Source organism: Terrapene carolina, unplaced genomic scaffold, assembly GCF_002925995.2.
Source record: "Terrapene carolina triunguis isolate 2854851 unplaced genomic scaffold, T_m_triunguis-2.0 Scaffold88, whole genome shotgun sequence".
Lineage (NCBI taxonomy): Eukaryota > Metazoa > Chordata > Testudines > Emydidae > Terrapene > Terrapene triunguis.
The window spans coordinates 48,544,369-48,567,873 of NW_020664439.1; the positions used below are offsets into that span (position 1 = coordinate 48,544,369).

Below are 23,505 nucleotides of genomic sequence, written 5' to 3' on the forward strand. Positions count from 1 at the left end.
CTAAGAGGAGATGGGGCTTTATGTCGGAAAGAGCCAAGGAGATGAGAATTAAGAAGGTAAAGGAGATGCGTGTGGCTGCTGGGCAAGACTCGCAGGGTGTCTGCTGTTCATCGTAACGAAAAGCACTCACTGAGATCTCTCTCTTTCGCCTCCCCTGCTATTTGCTGCTGGTGACCATCTTCCCTCACCTTTCAGCCCCACTCCAGCAAAGCACTTAGTGACGTGCTTAAAGTTAGGCACTCGCTTAAGTGATTTGCTGGAGGGGGGGTGCCTTCGTATGGATGGGTGAACAAAGTTAAGATCAAATAAAACCTGATCCCAGCCTTCACCCAAAACTCACCACAAACCTGGAACCAGAATTTTTACTGAGGTCTGTAAAAGTTTGGCTGACTATGTTTAATTTGGAAGTGAAAAATATCCACTAGAGCTAGCCAACGTTTTCCAAAATTGGTTTTTTCAAAGACATTTTTGCAATTAACCAGCTTTTAATACTCGCTCTGCACTTCCAGGCTCTGGCCAGTAGGGGGTGAAAGGTGAAATGATTAAAACCTCAGGCCGGGTTTTTTGCCCTTACAGCTCACTATGAACTCAAAATGGGCCCATTTCTGTGAAAAGAAAATAACTGCGGTAAGTGTGTGGGGGTTTTAAGCAAAATTTGGCTGTTTTGGGGAGCAAAAATTAGCCCTTTTTTCAAAAGAAGCTGTGGAAATTCATATTTTAGATGTAAAAATATTGATTTGATCTAAATTACAGAGAAACCAAAATATCTGAGGAAGGGGAAGAGGAAGTTTGAGAAATGGGCCGATATTTCTCATGACATTTCTCAAATCAAAAACAGTTTCATGCAGGTCTAGCTGAACTCAGAAGTGCCAGAGTATCATCAAGTATCTCCTTTCATGACATTTCCAGCCCCGGTTTCATTGCTTGGAGGAGCAGACAAGCTTTTGGCTCCTGGATGAACCAAATGTTGAAGCCATTTGAGTTTCTCTGATCACTACGTTTTACACAGCTACTGTTCTACCCAGCATGCTGGGGTCACCCTAGACAATGACTACACTAGTGTACAGACCAAGGGAATGCTGTTTGGTCATATAGACCAAATCAGAAATGTTTCTTAGCGTCTATACGAGGGCAAGTGTCAACCAATGACAGAGTCTCTGCCTTCTCCAGTGGTGGGTCCACATGGGATGACAGCCTGCTGCTGTTACACCTTTAGCTCAAGGAGGTTTAGAGATCCTGAATGTAATGGCTTGAAAAACTCTCAGATGCTGAAAAAGACTTTACACGCTGTATTAATACAGTGCCGTGATATACACTCACATAGAAGAAACTTACAGCAGAGATTGCGTGAAATGCTGCTAGTCCCATTGAAGTCAATGGCAAAGTGGCCATTCACTTCATCCCGGATTTCACCTATTCTTTGTTAACATTAAGAAGCTTTGGAAAGCATAGCCAAAAGCAAGAAAGGACGAGCTTTTAGACGAGATTTGAAGCGATGGAGACTCCAGTAAGCGTCACAAAGGCATAAATAATGTTTTTAAACAAAATTCCGTTTGATTTTCCTGCCCAATACCAAGGCCTGCTTGGTCGACCGGCGAAAATGCACAGAAGCTCAGCAGACAGACACTCTGCAGGATGGGCTGAAAGCCCCTGTCATTGCTGCAGATGGCCACAAGAGGGATCAGCTCAGCCGTAAAACGCTTTAACTTTGTTCCAATGCTTTCGATGGGAAACATCAGGCCCAAATTAAAGAATTCTGGGATCCTGACCACTATGGAAATTGGGGGGCTCTCCAGATTCCTTAAATTGTTACCGCCCCTTATGTACCCAGCCCCATACAGACCCCCTAAATGCCCTGCACCTCACATCTACCCCAACAACCCTCCACCAGCCCCCAGTGATCCCGAGAGCTCCCCCACGCACTTCCCAGCAGCCCTGATGTACATCCCGCTGATTGCAGCCCCCAACACTGCAGCCCCACCAGCCACAGCCCCTAGCATCCCCCATTCACCGCCAACATCCCAGCCCCCAACCCCACTGCCCCATAGCCCTCACCCACTGCCCCCAGGACCCTCCTGGCCACTCACCGGCACGTCCCCACAACTCAGCACTCCACTCCGGGTGACAGTGGCTCCTCCTTATCCCGGCCATCCAGGTCTGATGGCTCCCATCGCCCACCCTATGCTCACAGGCTTGGCCTGGCCTCTCTTCCGACATGATGGAGGGGCAGCCGGGCCAAATCTGAGTGAGTGCCATTGTGATCTGGGACACCGCATCATAGCGCTACTCGGTTTGGGGTTTTTTCTGGTGGCTGGGGGCTCCTCTGAGATGGGTCCCTCTGCAGGTGCGCTAAGTGCACCTTGGTTAGGCTGGGTCTGGGGCCCGTGTGACAGTTTGGGTTTTGAGTTCCAGTTTTACAGTGAATTTAGCGATGCTGAAAGGCACCAGATTGACAGCTCTGGAAAAGTAAGTCCTCCTTATACCCAACCAAACACAGACAGGGAGCAGATCTGCACGCTGCCCTGATGCCTCTGATTCCCTCGCAGGGGTGCGTCGTCGTTAGGAAAAAAGGTATGTTCTTAACACAAGGTCAAACCCTGGTGAAGACCAGGGCAATTTTCACATGTTTTAGCAGGATGAGTGAAAGACTTTGGGGGAATCCTATAGAATATCAGGGTTGGAAGGGACCTCAGGAGGTCATCTAGTCCAACCCCCCCTGCTCAAAGCAGGACTAATCCCCAGACAGATTTTAACCCCAGTTCCCTAAATGGCCCCCTCAAGGATTGAACTCACAACTTTGGGTTCAGCAGGCCAATGCTCAAACCACTGAGATATCCCTCCCCCCTATGGTTCAACTTGATCCACTAACTCTTGTGAAAACTTCAAACTGCCTGATCTTCACTAGGATTTTACTACCTTGAGTTCAGAACATGCCTTGTTTCCTAGTGAAGACAAGGCCGAAGAGAGCGAAGAGAGTTCATTTTCCAGTCCTCCATCTCTTTGTAAAGTTTCTCCAAGGACAAAAATTAGGATTAGTCCCCAGGTGGGAATTCACGAGGTGTTTGCAGAAACACCATGGTTTTTATTGCAAAGTGGCGGTGCTTTTATGGGTGAAATGCGAGTTCCTCCACTCTCAAAACCCGTGCCCAGTTTTTCCTGCAACATTGTTTTGTTTTTCCTGCACGCATGGCCGTATTGGTCATGATGAAAGACACAAGGGAAGGTTTCGTTAGGAATAGCTCACCTTTTGGTTTTGTTTGTTTAAAAACAGTGATTGAAATCTCATGCTCATGTTTGCAGCTATTGAGTTGTCTAAACGTTGCATTGCAAACAACTGTTTTAGAAAGGAGACTGGAAAACACCTATTAGGTCTCCTCTATTTCATCCCTTCTACCCCCTGCAGGATGATTCCCCTGTACCTCTCCCCCACATGACTTACGGACTCTAGTTCTAAATGTCCAAAACAATGGACCACCCTCGCCACACGCACTTCATTTCAGAGAGCGTCCCGCAAGCTAATGTTTGAAAGCTGGTGAAGTGACTACACAGAATGATTTTAAAAACCCCAAGTCACAGCCAGGAAAGCCTTTGCCCCAGGACTGCCTGGGCGAGGGGAGAAGTGACCGTAGACCACTGCTGAACCACCCAGCTTCTGGGCTGCTGAAATGGCCTCGGGCGTAAGTTAGAGCAGCCCCCAGGGCTGCCTATGGATTACACTGCAGCCCAAAGCTCTATGGCTACTCTCCTCCTACCCCTGGCATTAACCCAACGCTCCTTCTGCACCGGGGGAATTCACCCACGGCCTGTCGATGCGCATGTCCTGCCCCATGTGCTGCCACAGTGTTGTCCAGGGGAGACAGGATCAGCCCCTTAATGTTTATCACAAGAAAGTAAAACACAATAATACTCAGCACGTAGAGCCCGGCCCACCCTGGGGCTCAGCCCGGATCTGGGCCCCCGGAGCTTGGAGTCGGACCCTGCCTAAGGCATCCTCCGCTCCTTACAGCCCTTCCCTTGAGCCCGTCTTCTAGGGGAGTGGGGAGCTGAGTTTGAGTTAACCCTTTGTTCACCCTGGCCGATTTCCTGGGATTCACCCTCTATTTCCCATCCCACCCCCCTCCCTTTCCTCCCTATGGCCTCCCTCAATAATTCTCTCTGGCCTTGATTTTCAGACCCTTTAGGGACTTGGCTCCACCTCCATCTACCTTTCCTCAGAACCCATCATCCGTCCCGCCCCATAACCTTTCTGGGCTTGGCCACCCCGTACGGCAGGGGGAGGGAACATGGTGGAAGAGCTGGGCATCTGCAGAGTTTAGGGAAAGGGCAAGTGGTCTTCATGGGAGCCCCGAATGCAAGGGGCGTCTGGACAGTCAAACGGAGCAGAGTTTGGCTCTGACTTAGGCTCGAATCCTGCCCTTTGTTTCGAATGAATTAAATTGGCGGCGGGGAGGAGGTGCTCTCAGTGCTAAGGCCCCCCTGGAGTTATACTTAGTAAGCTACTGACTGAGCGCGGAGCCGAGCTGCTGCCACTTGAGTTGAGGACGGAAGAACGTGTCTGAGGAGATTTCAAAGGGCCTGGAATTCTGTGGGTTTGAAACGTAACCGCGGATCCAGCCCTCTTTCCTCGAAAGGCCTCGTTTTTTACTAACACTGGCCCTGTAACAGTCTCAGCCTCGCCTGCGGGCCAAGGGAACGCTCCTGTGGATTCCCCGGGGCTGCCAAAGACGGTCGGAGAAACGCGGTGCATGCCAGCAAGTGCTGCTCCTTGCTAACGGCGCTGGCACGGGTGTGCAGCCAGCAGCCTACCAGTGGGAGGAGAGGCCCGTCAGGGTTAGCAGGAAAAGCTGACAAAGTTGCAACTGTTCGCTGGAGGTGTGAGAGAGGCAAGAGGAAGCGGGGAAGGGAGAGTGAGATCAGAGGAGACAGGGAGAGGGCCTGGAGGAAGCCAGGGGCAGGGCTGGGTGCAGACTGGGAACCTGGAGACAAGGAAGCGAAATCGGTTTCATTTTACAGGCTTGTAAACATAAACACGAGCAACATAAAAAGAGGGGGATCAGTTCAGCACTGCCATGCGGCCCTCTGCGCCACCTGGGCTGGTGCAAAGGGGCCGTGTGGGAGGCCTCCGTCCCCACAGAATAACCCCAGCATGTGGGGCGACTGCAGCGGGTACCGAGACAGCGCTCCAGCATCTTTGCTGCAGCCCCCGGTGCAAGGGACACGGGGGGCAGAGGAAGGAGGAGGCAGATCAGGAGTGGGCGGAGGAAGAGGAGAAGAAGGCTGTAGCGGGGTCGTCACCCCGCTCGTGTCTGCAGGAGAGGGCTGTGGCTGGGGCAAGCAGCTCCCTGGCTGAGTGGGAAGTCAGGCTCAGTTGGGGCCACGCCCCAATTAAGGCTCAGCTGGTCCTATAAAGGCCAGGGCAGCCAGAAGCCCAGCCAGTTCTCTCTCTGCTTTAGAGAGAGACGGGCCTGGCTGCCTGGAGCTGAGGGGTACCTGAGGGAAGCAGGGCTGGGAAGCTCCGGCCTGGGAACCCTCCAGGCTGTGGGCCTAGAGTAAGGCCAGCGAGGTACTGGGGTTGCAAAGGGACAGCCCTGGGTAGGCAGAGGCAGCAGGTCCAAACCCCCCTTGCCAGTGATGAGTGGCTGATACTGCAGTCTGCCCCAGGGAGCGGGGGCTTGATAGTGACTGGCAGTGGCCTGGTACTGAGGCGAGGTGGGGACAGTGGGTGGGGGTTCCCCAGGGAGGGGAGACCCAGATCTGTGGGGTACTGCCAGGGGGCAGCATCCCAGTAATAGGGGCACGGGGCCAGAGGAGAGGCGGATCACCGGCCTGCAGAGGGCGCTCCGGATGCTGGATGAGCTGATTCCCTGAAGAAACCAGTAGGAGGCGCCGCAGGGGTGAGTCCGCACCCCTACAAAGGCATAATGGGAGTGTAGGATGGAACATCAGTTGTGCCAACACAACACTTGTTGCTTCTTTGGCACTAGGAGACGAGTCCATCCTTCTCGATATTTTCCTGCCGTTTGCAACATTTGGAGGGACTGTTCAGTTTTGCTGCGACACATTGGCAAGGTCGGATTTGCTGCAGTGACTCAGACTGATGGTTCATTGTCTTTGGCGTTTTTGTCTCTGACAGAGGGGTAGCCGTGTTAGTCTGGATCTGTAAAAACCAACAAAGAGTCTGACGAAGTGGGTATTCACCCACGAAAGCTTATGCTCCAATACATTTGTTAGTCTATAAGGTGCCACAGGACTCTTTGTTGCTTGTCTCGGACAGTGGACAATGCTGAGTGCTTCAGAGGAAGGTATAAAACCCCACAAAATACCTGACTGTGCACCATTGTACTTCGGAGGAGGACAGGATGACCACTTTATGACCTGAAAAATAAGGTTTCCCAGCCCTTGTAACTTAATATTTGATATTTGCCTTAATAATATCCTGCAGCAGTGAGTTCCATGAGTGAATGAAACTTTGCATAAATACTATTCCTTTTACATTTTAAAAATCTTTTCCCTCTTCTTCGAATAGTAGATGAACAACTACCAAACGGGGATAATGGACCAAATTCAGCCTTTCTGTAAACAGCTGCGACTCTATGCTCCCAGCAGGGGTAGCTTTTCTTATAGAGGCTGTAGTTTATGAAATGCAAAACACCTTATTTTGAGTAACTGTCCAGAAGCTCCAGTTTTAACAACAGAGCTCCCCTGACCAAACCCCATTGCCAAGACTGGTGTGAAATGGAGGAAGCAAAGATGTAATCACTTTTAGGTTACTCCTGTGAAGTATCCTTTCCAGTTTTTGCCCTGTTCTTTTGTGTAGGAAGGTGGTGGAGTTGCCCAAGCGACGATTTGGAATTCCTCTAGACCGAATCGGAACGAACCGTCTCGCCAGCACCAGGGGTTAGCAGATGGTGCAAGTAAGTCAGGTTCACCAAAGCAATGTTCAGGCACCACGTAGGCGCCTGGGATCCAGTGCTGCTCTCGGTTACAGACCCGCAAGCTCATGTGATGTCAGTGGATTTGGAAGGTCAGATCTGTGGAAAGATGTCTTCATGTCATCAGGAGGGGGGACCTGGTAACAGTCTTCAAATAGGTTAAGGTCTTGTTATAAAGGGGACTGTGATCAATTGTTATCCATGTCCACTGGAGATAGGACAAGAAGTAATGGACTTAATCAGTAGCAAGAGAAATATAGGTTAGATATTAGGAAAAACTTTCTAGCTCTAAGGGTAGTTAAGCTCTGGACTAGGCTTCCAAAGGAGGTTGTGGAATCCCCTTATTGGAGGTTTTTAAGAACAGGGTGAACAAACACCTGTCAGGGATGGTCTAGGTTTACTTAGTCATGCCTCAGCGCAGGGGGCTGGACTAGACGTCTTCTTGAGGTCCCTTCCAGCCCGACATTTCTATGATTCTATATAACATTGCTTTATCTCTGTGTATTTAGCTTTGATGCCTTAAGAAGTTAGGAATTTGTAACCCCCACAACAAATCCAATACACCTAACTTTGCTTGTCTTTCATAGACCTTTTTAGAGTATCTTTGTCTGGGGCTTTGAGGACAATGTAACTTTCACCGCTTTTTTTTTTTTTTCTGCAGGTGCATCTATGCTGGATGATTGATGCTGTATCGGGAATGTCACAGAGCTATGGAAGATGCTTCCGAGAGTGTCTTGTCATTGATTAATGATTCAACATTTAAGGAATTGACCTGCTGCAAAATCGATTTCACATTGCATTTTACAAACAATAACAGATTCCATCCATCAGATCAGAACATTCTCACCGCGATGTTTTGGTCTGACAATAAAAGGGAACAGAAAATGAGTGTATATAATTTCACTGCATGAACATTTTTTTTTTAAACTCATAAGTTTCTAATCCTAGCAAGGACTATTAGAATTTTTGAAGAAAAATAAAACTTTTAGAGATGCCAACAGCACTCTATGGAAGGCAGAATTGCTTTGTAAATTTCACTCAAGAGGGTTGGTTATTCGTTTCATATGGCTAAGAGAAAGATTTACTGGTTAAGGGGACAAATCCTGCTTTTATTCAGTCCTTATTCAGACAAAACTTTTACTGATGTCAGCAGGAGTTTACTGAATAAAACCTGTGTAAATACCTTAGGATTTAGCCTGATACTTGTAACAATCTTTGCCTTACCTCTGTTGTATCTATGTCATGAATCTTTTCATCTGACAGACACTGAAACTTGCTGAGGCTGTTACTTCCCTCACACCTCTGAGCTGATTAGTTCCTTTCACTCCTTCTTGTACATACGTGGGATGAACTGGAGGTGCCCTCCAAGTAGGAGGTGACACGGCCCCCTGAGCCATCTTCATAGAGCACCTGGCTTTAGCTTCCTGAAGTGTTTAGGGCAAGGAGATTCCACCCCCTCTTCCTTCTCTCACCCTGCAAAACATTATCGGGAACAGAGATGTGACTCAATCCCAGTGTTTGGATTTGCATCCAGATCTGATTTTTCCTGAAGCTGAGGGTATTCAGTGCTGGAATTTGGGTCCAGCCCATTACAAAGAAAGGGGAGCCACCTGGATAGCTCAGACCAGGATCCAAACTCCAAGGGTGATTTGTACCAATCTGTCATCAGGAATAATCATCCAGGAAAGGAACTATGTCAGGATGGGACCACAGGAGGCTGGGCCATACCAGGGTCTTTCTCTTAGGTGTGACTGAAGCAAGGCAGCAAGCAGCAATGTGCCACAAAACCCAGTTTTAGGCAGGTGGGCTGTGGCCTATGTGGAGTAGTGAATTAAGCATCCACCTTCTGATCTCATGTACTATGCAGAGGAGGGAGACAGGCTACCAGTGGAAAGTTGGCTGAGTAGGGAGGAATCCGGCCAACTCCTCAAGAGGAACTAATGTTTACTGACAGTTCCTACCCTCCCTCCGCTCCCCGTGACTGGAACTGGAGCTGGTTGAAAACAAGGAATTTTCACAAAAATCTTTATTTTTGTCAACATTTCTAGTTTAGAAAACTTCTCGATTCTTACAAAGCTGTGGCCTCATAGGATTTCAGAGCTGTAGCCTGTCACAAATCTGTACTCCAAGGCACTTTGACCTTCACAGCTCCATAGCTCTACTGTTTGTTGTATCTGCCTTTGAATGGATCGTGGGATGGCACGCACCAATTTTCTCTGTCAGATAGGAAAAGATGGGTTTGGTTGTCAGTTCTCTGCCTTTTTTAAAATATATATATATATAGCGATTATCTTTTAACCACTAATGTTGTAGCATAGTCACAAACGATCGCAGCCCCAGACTGAAATCTGCAATGTTACAGAAAGAAAGAGACATGACGAGTCGCCTCATTCATTTACTCCCTTTTTTCTGGGGTCTGCTGAAATTGATGTTGAATTCTGCTTATTTCTTTAAACGTGCAGTCTGAGCGGGTTACACTCCTGGGGAGGCTCAGACTGGAGAGATCCAGAGCTAATGCATTATGTTGGGAATGCTAAAACTACGTTACAATAAAATGTACTGTGTAACTATTGGCCAGCGTTAGCCCTTTTCTCTGTTCTAACCACAGATAATTGTTGCAGTCTGCAGGCATGTACAGAAATATCTCCACTGTGGAGGAGAACATTAAACATGGGGAAGGAGTGTTCTTTGTTGGTAATAGCATGAAACTGGGGGTCAGGACTCCTGGGTTCTATTCCAAACTGCCACTGGATTGCTTGTTTTACTGGGGCCAAATCACGTAGCCTCTCTTTGTCTCAGTTCATCCACCAATGCCTAACTCGAAAGGGTGTTCTGAGGCTTAAATTTGTTTGCAAAGCACTTTTTAAATCCATGGATGAAAAGTCCTATTTAAATAGGAAGCATTAGGAGGCCTATGAAAGATCTGTGTTAAAACTGGAGAGAAAAGAGTAAGACCGGGCACCACTGCGGTTCTCACAGACAAATCACACTGGCCAAGGTCTTTGTATGTAGCATGGAGGTTAGCAAACATGAGGTGATGATACTGTGACATGTACTGTGTAGCAACTTTACCTGTTTTCCTCTGTTCCGAAAACCATTCAGATGCCTTTGGGGGGTGTCTGCTAATAAATCAACACAACTGAACAGACCATCTTGTGGAAATATGTTTACAATGTCTTATGTGTGGTCCCTGAGTATCAGGATTCTCCGAGCAGCAAATCAGCTCATATTATTGCCACGGACAAAGTGTGGTTATGGTGAGAAAGCATGGCTGTCCAAGTGGCGCCTGAGGGAGATAAAGATTTCTCTTCTCCAAGTTGCAGAGGAAAGTGCAAGAAACTTCTTTTAGGGACTAACTTGCCCCTGGAGGCTGTTTCTACTTAACCCAAGGCTCTTGGTGGTTGCTTTATACTTTCCTGCTCAGTCTCACTGTTCCTTGTGGCACGATGCTGTCCTGGCAGCCTGACAGCAGCATGGCATGGAGCTGCAAAGGGGACGGCACGACCACAACCTGTCATTCGAGAGAGGTAGGAAGGGAGACAAGCTGCCTCCTATACGCCACAGCCTCAATCTGATGACTAAGACACATGTCAAGCCCCTCGGCCTTCCCAGCCAGCTGCCATGAACGCTGGAGCCCAAGCCCCATAGCCTGTGAACTCGAGAGGCTGCCATTAAAGGGTCAGCAATGAACTCGATGCAAGAATCACTGGGTGAGGTTCTCTGGCCTGTGCGATGCAGGAAATCAGAGTAGATGATCCTAACGGGTCCTTCTGGCCTTAAAAATCTACATTTAGTAACATTCACCACACCACGGTATGTCATATTGATCACCGCCGCTACCGAAGTACAGGGAAGTGCTGCGGTACCTCAGCTGCTGCCATGTGGGTACACACCAACTGTGTAATAGCTGCAACCATCTGATTCCCTTTGCAGACTCTCTATTCCTCATGCTGCTAAGGACACGGCCGGGCTGCAGAACCCAGCTGGCCTTTGCTACCCTGGCCATTAGAAAATCTGGCTTGTCACTGGTGAAACTGCACTCAGTTGATCTGAAAGCCAGTGAGAGGCGTAAGTATAGAGCCCTGAACAGGTCCCCAAACTATTGTGACTACACGACTCTTTTAAGAGAGCTATTGCTCTGAAGAATGGGCTGTGGTTAGTCCTGTCTCTCCGGCTTTTGTGGTGGTAGAGAACACCACATGAAGGCACGTTTACACAGAGGCACTGAATATGGATCCATAATCAGCAGGAGAGTCCAAGTCCCGAAGAGTTAACTTTAGCAGCACGGTGTACTTTGGGTGTGATCAAACTGAGCTAATGTATGCAAACTGCTAATATATGCCAATGGCCTACATTCGATGTGTGCCAGCTTCGGCATCATAACAAGCCATGTAGTCCCCTGTTCTTGAAGAACATCCAAGCTATTGGTGTAAACGTGCACCTTCTGCCAGAGCCCAGGCAGCGGATGTAGGATAATAATTGATGCTTTGTGGGGAAGTGGTGTTTTTGAAGAATGTGTACCAGGCAACCTGCAGTTAAATACTATGGCTAGACAGGCCTGGAGACACATGTCCAATTATAGCCCAAATCATTTCACTCATCCATACTGCAAAGCCAAATTCTGTTCTTATTGGGAATCTAACATTAACTCTATTGGCTTCAGCAGAGTGATCCTGGATTTACGCTTGGGAATATGGCCCAGGAACTGGATGTATTTCTTTTGCAAATAATTAACAAAATATTTTCTTCCTTGGTTAGTTGAACAAGTGCCCCTTTCCGATGAATGCCCGCAGAACCCACAGGCAGCAGTATGACATTGGGTGAATTCTATGCGTGTGGGTTTAGTTATGGGGTAGAGGGTGTAGCGGGATGGTCACCCACTCCTGCCTTAAAAGGCTTAAAACAGTCCGGGGAGAGGGCTGGGGCAGGGAAGGAAAAGTGGGGCTGATTGGGGAAAGCAGCCTCAGCTGGGGGCCATGTCCCAATCAGGCCGTGGCTGGCTTAATGAGGGCCCAGCTGGCCCTTATAAGAGGGCTGGGGCCAGAAGCCAGAGACAGACTCTCTCTAGCTTTGAAAGGGAGGGACCTGGCTGCAGGGAGCTGAGAGATGGTACCTGGAGTGGAGCAGGGCTGGGGGAAGGCCAAGGGAGCTGGGGAGCTCCGGCCTGGAAACCCCCCAGGCTGTGGCCTAGTGGAAGGCCAATTAGGTACTGGGGTTGCAGGGGGCAGCCCACGGGTAGGCAGACGCAGCAGGTCCAAACCCCCCTTGCCTATGATGAATGGCTTTTACACTGCAGTCTGCCCCAGTGAGCAGGGGCTAGATGGTGACTGGCAGTAGCCCACGACTGAGGCAAAGTGGGGATAGAGGGTTGGGGGGGTTCCCTTGGGTGGGGAGACCCTGAGACTGTGGGGGCATTGCCAGGGGGCAGTACCCCAAAGACAAGGGGCACCGGGTCCTGGGAGGGACACGGGGGGCCAGCGGCAGTGGGACACCGGCCTGCAGAGGGCACTCTGGAGGCTGGAAACGCTAATTCCCTGAGATGACCAGCAGGAGGCGCCGCAGGGGTGAGTCACACACCGTCCGAGAGGGTGAAGCCAGGAATGGGCAAAGCCCCGGTGAAGTCCACCCATGGGAGTCAGAACCCTAGGTAGGTTGGAACTCAAAGCGGTTGGACCAGTGGCTTAGCACTAGTCCACTTCCGTGTCGGAGATGAAGCCCTGATTCCCAAAACTGGTCAAAGGAAGCAACTGCTACTTTTGTCACTGTTGAATACCCGGCTAGATAAACCATGGGTCTATTCCATTGTGGCCGTTTCTACGCTAAATTCTGTGCGAGTATGGAGGGAAGAACAGACCTGGACGCCTGGGCCATGCTAATGAAGGAGAAAGGAAACATCAGGGGACTCTGTGAAATATAAATCAGCATTTTACCTTTATTTGACTTCTATCCTAAAGGAGCCAGTATTCTGGCCCTTTTCTCCTCTGAAGTAAAGACTGGAGGATACACACTGTGCACACCGACAGGACACAAATAGCGACAACACTACAAAGCTGTGGCAGCAAGGCAACCAAATCCGCACAATGCACTCAGCCCGCTATTATTCATCTTGTCAGTTAAACGGCAAACACATCCCCTCCCAGCTCCAGGCCTGCCACCGCCACAGGAGATGGGTGGTGCCATTGCCCTGGGCCCAAGTTTAGAAGGGGAATGGGACCCCGGACACCACAATGAAGAGCAGCTGCAAAGAGTGGTGCCTACGGGGCATTCCTCTCCCACACTCAGGGGGACTAGGCGAGGGTGAGGCACCAGGAGGACCTGGAGAAAAGAGGAAGCGAGGAAAAGTCAAGGGATAAGACCAAACCGGTGATAGACTGAAAGGAGACAGGGCAGGAAGATGCTATACAAAATGGAGGGGGAGGGAAGTATGAGTGAAACGTGGGCGCTTCCCGGTCTTGTCCGAATTCCCGTCAATCCTGCCTAGCTCCTCGCTGGGAAAAGCACCCAAGGGAGCAGCACGATGAAGGTACAGAAGATACGTTAACACGGGGACACCACAGCGAGGCGATTCGGGGCTGTCCTTCTCTCTCTCTTCCAGTCCCAGCTGGGCTTCACACGCAGTATTTCCAAAAGCAGGCTAGGGAGGGCCAGGAGAGAAAGAGAGATGTTAGGTGCAAGCTCATGTAAAACTCGACTGGCAGTAGGCAGCAGTCCTGCATTCTTGGCAGGGGGACTGGGCGGAATGACATCTTAGATCTTGGCCACCTCTAATTCACTGTATTCTTGGTTAATTTCCATGTCCTTCCTTACTGTCTCTCAGCCACACAAACAATTGCTCCTTGTTTTGCCCATACGCAAGAGAGCAGTGACCTCGGCAAAGGGGACACGTTTTCACTATCAGCTTGTGTGATGTGGGCGGACTCACTCTGCAGACAAAGGGGTTTCTGCAGAACGGAGAGCCAAGATGTACCAAATAACCCCATGCCCCCTCCTGAATGAAAAGAGACGTCTGCTGCAAGGCTGCTTGAGGTTTCCAAATGGATTTTAGAAGCACTTAAAGGTTCCCTGGAGTGGTTCCAGTACTAAAATTCCCTTCCACATGAGGACCTTTAACAGAGCTATTCCTTACAGCCTGGGTCCACAGTTCCTTTATGAACCAACAAGCTCTTAAAAGCTTCTGATTTTCCACCAAAAGGGACCAAAATAGGACCATTTTAGGATGCTGCCAAACCCCCTTAAAGTATCAGAAGCAAATGGAAATGTGGACAGAAAGCAGCCAGTCAGCTCAGGCTAGAGGGAGATCCTGCTGCTAGTGCAGACAAGGAGGCTGATGAATTAGCAAGCAACGGCAAGGCCCATAGATGCCCTGCTGGTCACAATGGATGGCTGAGCTCTGTTGACCTTGGGGTTCTCAGCATATCTGCTATAGCCCGCGTGCGTGTAGAGAGATCGCCCTAAAGGGGCAGGCGGGTAGGAGGGCTGCAGGCAGATAGATCCCAAAGGCTGCTCTAAAACCAAAACCCACCGCGTTTGTCAGGGTGTGATGGCAGCAGGCCTGCCTCGGCGTAGGCCTCTTCAGAGCCTTCCCCAGCCAAAAGTTGCTCCTTTAACTTCTCCAGCTGTTTGGAACAAGCACAAGGTTAGATTAACCTCTCCTGACCCACCCCCAGCCTTCTCCCGCAAGCCACCCCACCCCCCCATCTATCACTGCATAGAGTGCCACTGCCTTATTCCTCTTGCTGCTGTGGTTTTGATCTCCTCCCCTCACCGTCCACACGCGTCTCCCGTTCACTTTCCCTTCTGGCAGCAGTGAACCTGTAGCACTGTTTTTTCTGTGGCAGGGCTTCCATGTTAACGGCCATTGTTTCCCGCTTCTAGAGGAGCAAGGAGACTCTGTGCTTCTGCTCCGGCAACGTAGCTCCCAGGAAGCCAGATCCTAATATCCCAGATCTCTGGGGAAGGTCCCGTCGGAATCAAGGCGCTGTGCTGGGGCCCATCTCTAGGTGTGATGTAGTGACACATTGCAGAGGCCGGTTGGACTGAGAGTCAGGAGACCTGGGTTCTATTCTCGGCTCTCCCATGACCTGCCATGTGATCATGGGTGAGTCACTTCCACTCCCCGTGCCTCAGTTTCCCCTCACACGCTTTCTCTCCTGTCGTGGGCTGGCTGGCCCTTTGAGGCAAGCTGGGCTCAGTCTTGCCCATGACTTAGCAGCTATCCCTTAGCCTCACCAATGAGCTTGCAACATAAGGGTGGCTCTGTGACGGCAGCTGGTTGCAATGGGCTTAATTAGCTGTAGAGGTGAAGCCAGGAGATCGCTAGTTAAATAAAGCTGGGAACTCAGCAGAGGGAGGAAGACCCAGGAGGGAGGAACAAACAGGATAGCCTGAGGAAATCAGGCTGAGTTTCCCCATGGAGCAGGGTAGGTTCCTGTGGGGGGATCCCTGAGATGTGGCCTAAAAGGAGCAGGGAGACCCTCCGAGGTAAACTGCTGGCATGCGTAGGGAAGGGAAGCAGTGGGGTAGTCCTGCTGGGGAAGAAGCAAGAGAAGAGAAGCTCTGCAGGAATCCGGAGAGGCCGAGAACTTCCGTGGCACCCGAGAGGGCCAGAAGAACTGCTAGTCTGGGCCTTTGATTTGGACTTTAAGTTGGATGGATCTTTGGTTACCCTGGAAAGGGAGTGAACTGTCATGTGACCTGGCCGGAGGGCCGAGCCTCAGAAAACAGAGAGGGAGAGGGGAGAAGACACCGGCTGGGACTAGCCATCGCAGCCACGGGACCGGCCACCGAGGGGTAAGAGACCAAGTTCCCTGCACTGCTATGTCCCTAGAGGTGAGGGCACACGTTTATACCGGCCTTGTCTGCTTAGACCCTCCGCTCTCGGGTGCAGGGACTGTCTCCCACGGTGGGGTGGATCACCCAGCAAAATGGAGACATGCTCCTGGAGTAGGCCTCTAAGTGCTACTGCGACACAAACCATCATAATAAAGGACCTGGGGAAATTCAGACTGGGAGTAGGACTCTGTGCCGTGGTCCTGGCTCTAATCTGAACCAGTTCCCGCACCCATAGCTCCTTGGTGTGACCCGGTGATGGGATTAAACACGACAAAGCAGCAGCACCTGCATCTGTCGCTAGCCCCTTCTACCTCTTCCCTGGGAAGGGTTTCCCTCTTAAGGGAACTTTTTTCCCCAGCATGCCTTTCCAGATGCTGGCCCTTTAAATATGGCAGAGCTAGGTCACTGCTGCAACCTAACCAATGTTATTTCCTATCTTGTTCCCAATGCAAAGCTGATGGTGGATTCTCCATCACTGGCCACTTTTCTATCGCGATTGGATGTTTTTCTAAAATATCTGCTCTGGGAGTTATTTGGGGGAAGTCCTAGGGCCTGGGCTATGCTAGCGGATCACAACGGTCCCTTCTGGCTTGGCAATCTAGGAATGTGTTTCTTCCATCTGATGAGTGTTTTAAACCCCTGTTGTGCTTTCCTCTTCCTCTTCCCGAGGAGATGGCCCGTTCTCTCACCGGGGCACTGACATTGATGAAAAACAGGCCGGGGATCGCAACATACCCACTAGTTCAGTCTGGGGATTATTGACCCACTCCTGGCTTTTGCCTGATTCATTCTGCATCAATGCATGCAACTCTCACCTGTTCAAGTTCTTCAAATTTCTTTGCCAGCTCCAAGTCTGGAAGAAAGAACACAGGTAGTGTAAATATCTGTACTGCTTCCTGAAACCCCCAGGAGAAGGAATTTCCTCATTCGCCCTTTATACGTGCAAGGCCTCCTTGCCATTGAAATCCAACTTAGCCCTGAAAATCGAGGTTAGTTGAAAGCCCAACAGAAGAGTTGGCATTCCCTACAAGTTATACAGGACTTTCCCTTAATGCTAAATAATAAAGGGGGCAGGTTGTCATGTTTGTTTTGTAACTTTATACAACATACCTGACGGGTACAAATATAAGAGCGAAACTAAGGGCATGTACTGGCCAAGGCCAACTCAGCGGCTCCCCGTCACCGTGGTTGGGCAAAAGCCAGAACAAAGGGGCCTAGCCCCATGCCCTGAAGGCCGGTAACTCAGGCTTTGTCAGACTAAAGCATCAGGGGAATTATGTCTCTATGATTAAGTGGCCAGAGCAGGAGAGAGCCAATGCAGTCGCTGTTACGGTTATGCTGGAGAGTGTTGGTGGCTCCCAGCAGGCGTGTCTTTGGTTATTGGCAATCACAGACCTTGCTGTGGCTGAGCCACGTCGAACCGCCCTTCACTCAGGATCAATGTAAGTGTGAGGGGGCGTCCACCCCACACAGGACTGGAAGGAGTTAAGGTGCCCAGGCAGGCCTGTTAACTCCATAGGCTGCACCTGGAGGGAGAGCCAGGGAGCAGGGAGTTGACTGCAGGCAGGTTCAGCTGGGCAGGAACACGTGGGGCCTATCAAGCCAGGAAGCTGGCAATAGACTGGGGCTGCTGCTGGGAAAGGCTCAGTCACTCCCTGGGAAGAGGGAGGAGTGTTTGAGCAAGAAGGGGAACCAGGAGTTGTTGGATGCAGTCCAGGAAAGGAGCAGTGAGGGCTGGGAGAGGAAAGCCCAGGACTACTGGGTGTAGGACTACTAGACTAGAATCCAGAGCAATGGGTGAGCCCGGGTTCCCCAACCAGCCACCATGGGTGTGGCATAGACCAGGCAAGGGGCAGAACGGGGGAACACTGAGTGCCCCGGCCCGAGGGCTGAGTCACAAAGAGGATGCTGTGGTGCCTGGGACAAGAGAGGATGCTGCGGTGCCTGGTGTGATGGCATGTGACCCTGGAAGGGTCGTCAACCTTGAGCGCTAATCCCCAGAGTGACCAGGAGGAGGCGCCAGACAAGCCGTGAGTGGTGCGCCCCGGGACAGTAAGAAGCAATTAGGCGCCTTGATGGAGCAACATAGCTAACACAATAGAAAACGCTGCCCAAGGGGTGAGGCTACGTGCAAGGTCAGGCAGAAGCTGAGCTCTGTGGGCAGAGGTGGTTTCCGGGGTGTTCAGTGCAAACACGGCAGCTGTGGGGGGCCCGTCTACAGAGCCTTTGCCCGTACAGCTATGCCAGCAAAGCCCCCTCAGGAGACGCAGCTTATGCCCGTGAAAGGAGTTCTGCTGGCCCAGCTCCCCCACCTCCCCCAATGACATTAGATATGCTGCCAAAATCACTCTTCTGTTGGTACAGCTGCATCTGCACTGAGGGTGTTTTCCCACTCCTAGATAACCTGGCCACGTCAGCAGAGCTGTGAGAAGCAGAAAAATGGCCAGAAAGCCAGGAGACATCCAGAGAAGCGCTGGTAACATGGCCTTGAGAGGAAGCCAAGAGACAGAGCTTCTTTTGGGCAGAGTGCTGGCTGGGAAGATGCATGGAACCGTGAGCCCGGAAACTATCTGCTGCGGTTCGTTCATACTGCAGTCAGGGCCACAGGCCTTTGTACAGTCTTTGTAAATAAACAGGATGCACCAAAGAAACACCTGTTTCCACCATCAATTTCTCCTCCTAATGGAGACAACCTGCAAGATGCAGAATATTGGCTAACTGCTTGGGCCAAAAGGGGCAACAATATACATCAAGCCAATACATTAGATCAGTCTTGATTTAAAAGATAGCATGGTCCAGTGGACAGGCTGGGAATCAAGAGAGCTGGCTTCTATTTCTGGCTCTGCCTCCTGTGACACCTTGGACAAATCCCCTTCAAGCCTCTGTGACCTGCTGTTCGCATCAGCAAAACAGAGATTGCAAAAGCACTCTGAGATCTAGGGATGAAAACTGCTACCTAAGCGCTTACAATTGTTACTGCACACACATCCCCTTCCTGCGGCATTTCTGGCATCTGCTTTGGCTACAGTTCCACAAGTCAGCGGGCTGGCCAAGGACTGCGGCATCCCGAAAATGAACAGCAGCTGACATTGGAACAGGCAGTCTCGGGGGAGAATAAAAAAGGCTAATTTACTGACGACACTTTGCCTTGGTGTAAACCCTCTGCCTATGCTTCCCTTGGAGATTAATTGTTGGCAGTTGCCCGGCATAAAATGAAGCCTGCCTCTAGGAGTAATAAGTACACTAACCCATAAGCCTGTTCTTTCTTGAATGCATCCTGTTTGTAAACTGAATCCCTTCATTAGCAGAAGAACTTGATTGATTAGATTTGCAGGATTATTCAGCCATTCAGAACTACGGCTGCCTCACTGAGTTTAGCAGAGGGAAGGGTGGAGACCCTTGCAGTCCTTGGGGCATTTTGTCACTGCTTGTCCCTGTGCTCTCCTGTTTGCATCAGAATGGTCACTGTGAAGAGAACACAGCACAGGCCTGCTCTGAAGACCTATGCTGCCAGTGAGAACCCATCCATTGACTTCAATGGGCTTTGGACTGGGCCCTCAGTGGGCAAATGTTATCTCTTGAATTTGAATAATGCTCCCTCCTTTTGTGCCAGGAGAAGTCTCACGATACCCTGCCACGTTCTGGGGTTGGGATCCTGCTGAAATCGACAGGAAGGCCCGGAGCCCTTAGAATTGCACTCTCTGATTTTTGGTCACGTCAGATCTCGCGGGTGGGATAAACTCCCTTGTGATAGCACGGTGCCTCCGGGCCCCGCCAACCCAGAGCTGCAAAGGGATGGAGCAGCAAGAAAAATCCCGTTGGCTGAACTTTCCCCAACTTTAACAAGGTCAGGTTCTGCTAGGCGTTCCCCCTGGTTCTTAGCTCATCCGGAGAACCCTTACTAAGCGTGGACTCCGGCTGAGACCAATCACCTCTTTGCTCTCTGTAAAGCAATTACCCCTGGAGATAAATGATGATCAGATGTTTGCATGAGCTCCTGTTGAAGGCATTGCGTAAGTTTTAACATTCCAGCCAGACCCTGAGCTGCCTCTGAGGGCCGCTAGCTGCAGCGTGTGTGTGTGAGAAAAGTGGCTTCCCGCCCCCCGACCCTGGGCTTGCTCTGAGCGGGACCCGTCTGCTGGCACAGGATAGAACTCGTTCCAGCAGCCAGGGATTACTGGGGTGCAGGGACACTTCTGTCAGTCTTCCTTGTCACTAGCCCTGCCACTTGTGTCTGCTACGGGGATGTGGGGGACTGGAGAAGCTTCTCTGACAACTCAATGCCACCTGCGAATTCCCCTGTGCTGCGGGAGCCTCTGGGGGCCAGCTAAGATGGCTTTAGGTCAGACTTGCAATGGAAAAGCAGCATCAAGTAACCCCTGTGTACCAGCTGGTCTGATCCACTGTGTGTAGGTCCCAATCCTACAAGGTGCTGAGCGGTCTCCACTCCCATACCAATCCGTGGTAATTAGGGGGCTCAGCCCTTAAGGATCAGGCCCTTCATATTCAACTAAACAAAGCTGCCTCCAGGGATCTGGGGTGGGAAGCTGGAGACGGGATTGATGGGCGCGTCGCCCGCCCCCTCACTCACCGCTAGCCGCGGGTTGCCTCCAGCCGAGGTTTTTGTTAAGCAGCAGAGTCAGCAGCCCGTCTTGGTGATTGGTGTCTCCTCTCTCCGGAAACCCTGGGTTTTCTGCAGCACATAAAACACCTCTCTCAGGCTGTGACGCCGGGATGAATGGGTTCCCCGGCACAAGACCGGAGGAGGGAAATATCTCACTGTCGCATAATGGCAGGTTGGGAGGGATGGGGGAGAGGGAGACGTACTGGGGGGGGGTCTCCCATGGGTGGGTGAGGTTGCAATCCTCACCCTCAGCCCCAGCAGAGCTGCTGCGTGGTTGCTCCTGCTTATAACCGGTCCTGGTCAACATGGTCCCTCCCTGTTACGCAGAGGGGAGTCAGACAGTTGCATTGCCTAGTCCGTCACCAATCCACTGGGGACTCCCTTCTCCCCCCCACCCCCCAGCTGCCCCCACAGAATCATACTGGGGCTGGAGAGGAGCTGGGAGTCCGTCCAGCCTGTCTCCCCGAGACCAGGACAGGGGTGATCCCTGGTGCACACTTACTGGAGTTCCCTCCAGCCTAGACGTAAGAGCCCCCACCTCTGGGCTAATTCCCCTGCTGTGCTTGAGATACACGCACAGGTGACAAAAAACCTTTGTGTTCACCCTGGCTAGAGCCAGCCAGGGGGCAGTCACGCCTGTCCGCCCATGGGGTCACGGACTGGTCCAGCTGCCAGGCAGGGCCGGCCTGTATGGATGTCCAAGACACTCCTTTATTTTCCTGGGAAAGCCCCCTGTTCTGACTCTAGGCCACCTGGGGATTCCCTGTGCACAAGGGGAATCCTCCCAGAACCTGTTAAATCAACTGCCTGCTGCCAGAAAGGGGACAGGGCCCTCTGTGAAACCCCCAGACAGAGCGCTCTCCGTATTGTTCCCGTAGGGAGGGTGGGGAGTCACTGCTCTCTGGAAAGATTGCTCCCCAAACCCCATGGATCCACCAGTATCTGGTCACCGGACAGTCACCATAGTCCAGGGCCATATGCACCGAGACTCTGTAGTGCTCCAGAGACCAGGAGCTCCCAGCTCACCCCAGCTGGTCTCTTATATAGCCTGAAACAAAGGGTAGGGCACACAGTCAGCGTTAACTTTTGTGAGGCAAGCGGGGGCGGGGAGAGGGAAATTCATGGAGAGTGCCCAGGCTCCCAACCCATTTCAGATCCCAAAGCTCCTATAGAGACCATAAACAGGCAAGAATGGTGCCCGAGGAACAGCCCTCTTCTTTTCCTGACCCTCCAGGCTTCCGTTCCCTCCACACATGCAGGTGCAGGGCAATCATTTCACCAAAGTGGCTTCACCCTTATCTAACCCTGATGGGCTTAAAGCAAAACATACACACACAGGGGGCAACACATTATTATTATAGCTGATCTCATGAACCTAGTGGAGGCTTAGGGGACGTCTATTTAGACACAGCTGCATAAATCTGGGGGAGCTGGGGAGCTGAGGTGCTGTGCCTACTCTGATGATCATAAATGCAGGCCAAATTCATCCCTGGCGTGGTACCTTGACTGGTGTCACTGGGCCTGATCCTGATCTCAGTTACAAGCAGGAATTAACCCCCTGGAATGTAGCGGCGTCACAAGAGGGATGCGTTTAGCATGGTGAGTTTAAAGATGATTTGGGTTATGAGGGCTTTGAAATGGTGGTGGTTAGGCATGTTGGAGTTTGCTTTAGAAAAAAAATAGAAATGCACAATCAAAATAAAAGGCATTATTACAAAACCAACCAGGCAATCGAGGAGGAAAAATCCATTTAAAAGCAACGTTATTTTCTAGCTTATATTTAGCTGCTCCTGTTTCCCCCTCGAAGGCTCTGTAACAAAGATTAATGACACCATTTCCCTGCAGAATAAGTGCAAGCCAAGACGCACTTAAGTTACTAAGAGAAGAACATGTAAAAAAGAAGCCTCCTTGGATAAAACGTCTAGTGCGGACACTTAGGAGCTGTCTGACCTCGTACACTCTGTGTCAGGACCATCACTGGATAATACCAGGGCATTTTTTTCCCTAGGAGATTTTCTTTATGAATAGCAAGAGACATTCTCATCAGACACATTCCTTCTGATGTGACAGGGTCACTGTTAAATGTGACGTATTATACAACCAGGAACGGACATAGGGATGGTTGTAGGTCACCCTAATATAATGAGGCCTCCCAGTAGCTCACTGGTTGGTTAAATGTTTAGTATAGTGAGGTAGTAATGGGTAACCTTATTTCCTTCCCGTGTGAAAATCAGTGCTGTAGGGTCGGGTCAAGCAGAAAGGAAAATCCACCAACCAACCAACCAACCAGCAGAGATAAATACCTACCTATGTCGTCTAGGCTGAGTTTCAGCTTACCTTGTAGTGCAAGAGGTTTTCCATGTGCAGACGGTATCAACAGCATTATGGAGAAAACAGTTAGGAGCCCAAGGCAGAGCTGGACCGAACAGATTTTGTCCATGTTCCCGCCACCCAAAAGAACTCTTCCTTCACGCTCGATGGAGGACTTCAGTGCAACCCGGCTCCAGAGGAGCTCACTTTTAAAAGCCAGCGAATGTGCAATGATTACAAATGGTCTTTGGAGGAGGGGGAGAAAAAAAATCTTCTGAAATATAATTCAACCTGTCAATATGATTCACTCCTTGGATAATGGACAGATCAACCCAGGAACAGACGTCATAAGGAACCCGGTCAATATGTCTCTTATCTGACCAATCCAATGACTGTTCCCTCTCTCTCACACACACACGCGCGCATCCATATACAGGTTCTGTGGCTCTATTATAGAAATGTATTCCGTGAGCTGGCTCAAAGGGAGCTTTGCAATTTATTATTGCACTCTCCAGCGCTTGTGCTAATTAACCTGAGATGTAGAAAGTGCCAGAATGGTGGAGGGGAAGACAGGGCTGTTCATTTAATTTAACTGATTGCTGGCACTCCGGTGCATTGCTCCATCCCAATGACTTTGTTGAGCATTGGCTTTATCATCAACAGGCAAAATGCTGCATTTGATTTCAGGGCAAAGTATGGGCTGGGGGTTAAATTTGACATCAGATATGAAATTCATCAAAGAGGAGCCAGATCCCTTCAGTTTTGTCCATTCGGGAGAAGGAAGGGTGTTTGGATGATCCATTTTAT

General features: G+C 50.5%; 2 protein-coding genes across 2 annotated transcripts in view; one reads left to right on the forward strand and one right to left on the reverse strand.

Moving 5' to 3' along the window:
- OSTN (osteocrin) overlaps positions 1 to 10,064 on the forward strand; it is a 22,164-nt gene extending 12,100 nt beyond the window's left edge. Inside the window, exons 4-5 of the mRNA XM_024214455.2 lie at positions 6,818 to 6,914; positions 7,594 to 10,064. Coding sequence (XP_024070223.2) covers positions 6,818 to 6,902 — 85 coding nt within the window. The 3' untranslated portion in view covers positions 6,903 to 6,914; positions 7,594 to 10,064. The remainder of the gene's footprint in view (positions 1 to 6,817; positions 6,915 to 7,593) is intronic.
- A 3,064-nt stretch (positions 10,065 to 13,128) lies between these two features.
- Positions 13,129 to 22,828, reverse strand: UTS2B (urotensin 2B). The gene is made up of 5 exons (XM_026649942.1): positions 22,696 to 22,828; positions 20,356 to 20,457; positions 16,580 to 16,617; positions 14,455 to 14,548; positions 13,129 to 13,247 (listed from the first exon to the last, which is right to left on the reverse strand). Exons 1-5 carry the CDS (start codon positions 22,826 to 22,828, stop codon positions 13,129 to 13,131), a joined length of 486 nt encoding a protein of 161 aa, XP_026505727.1.
- Between the last annotated feature and the right edge of the window lie 677 nt (positions 22,829 to 23,505).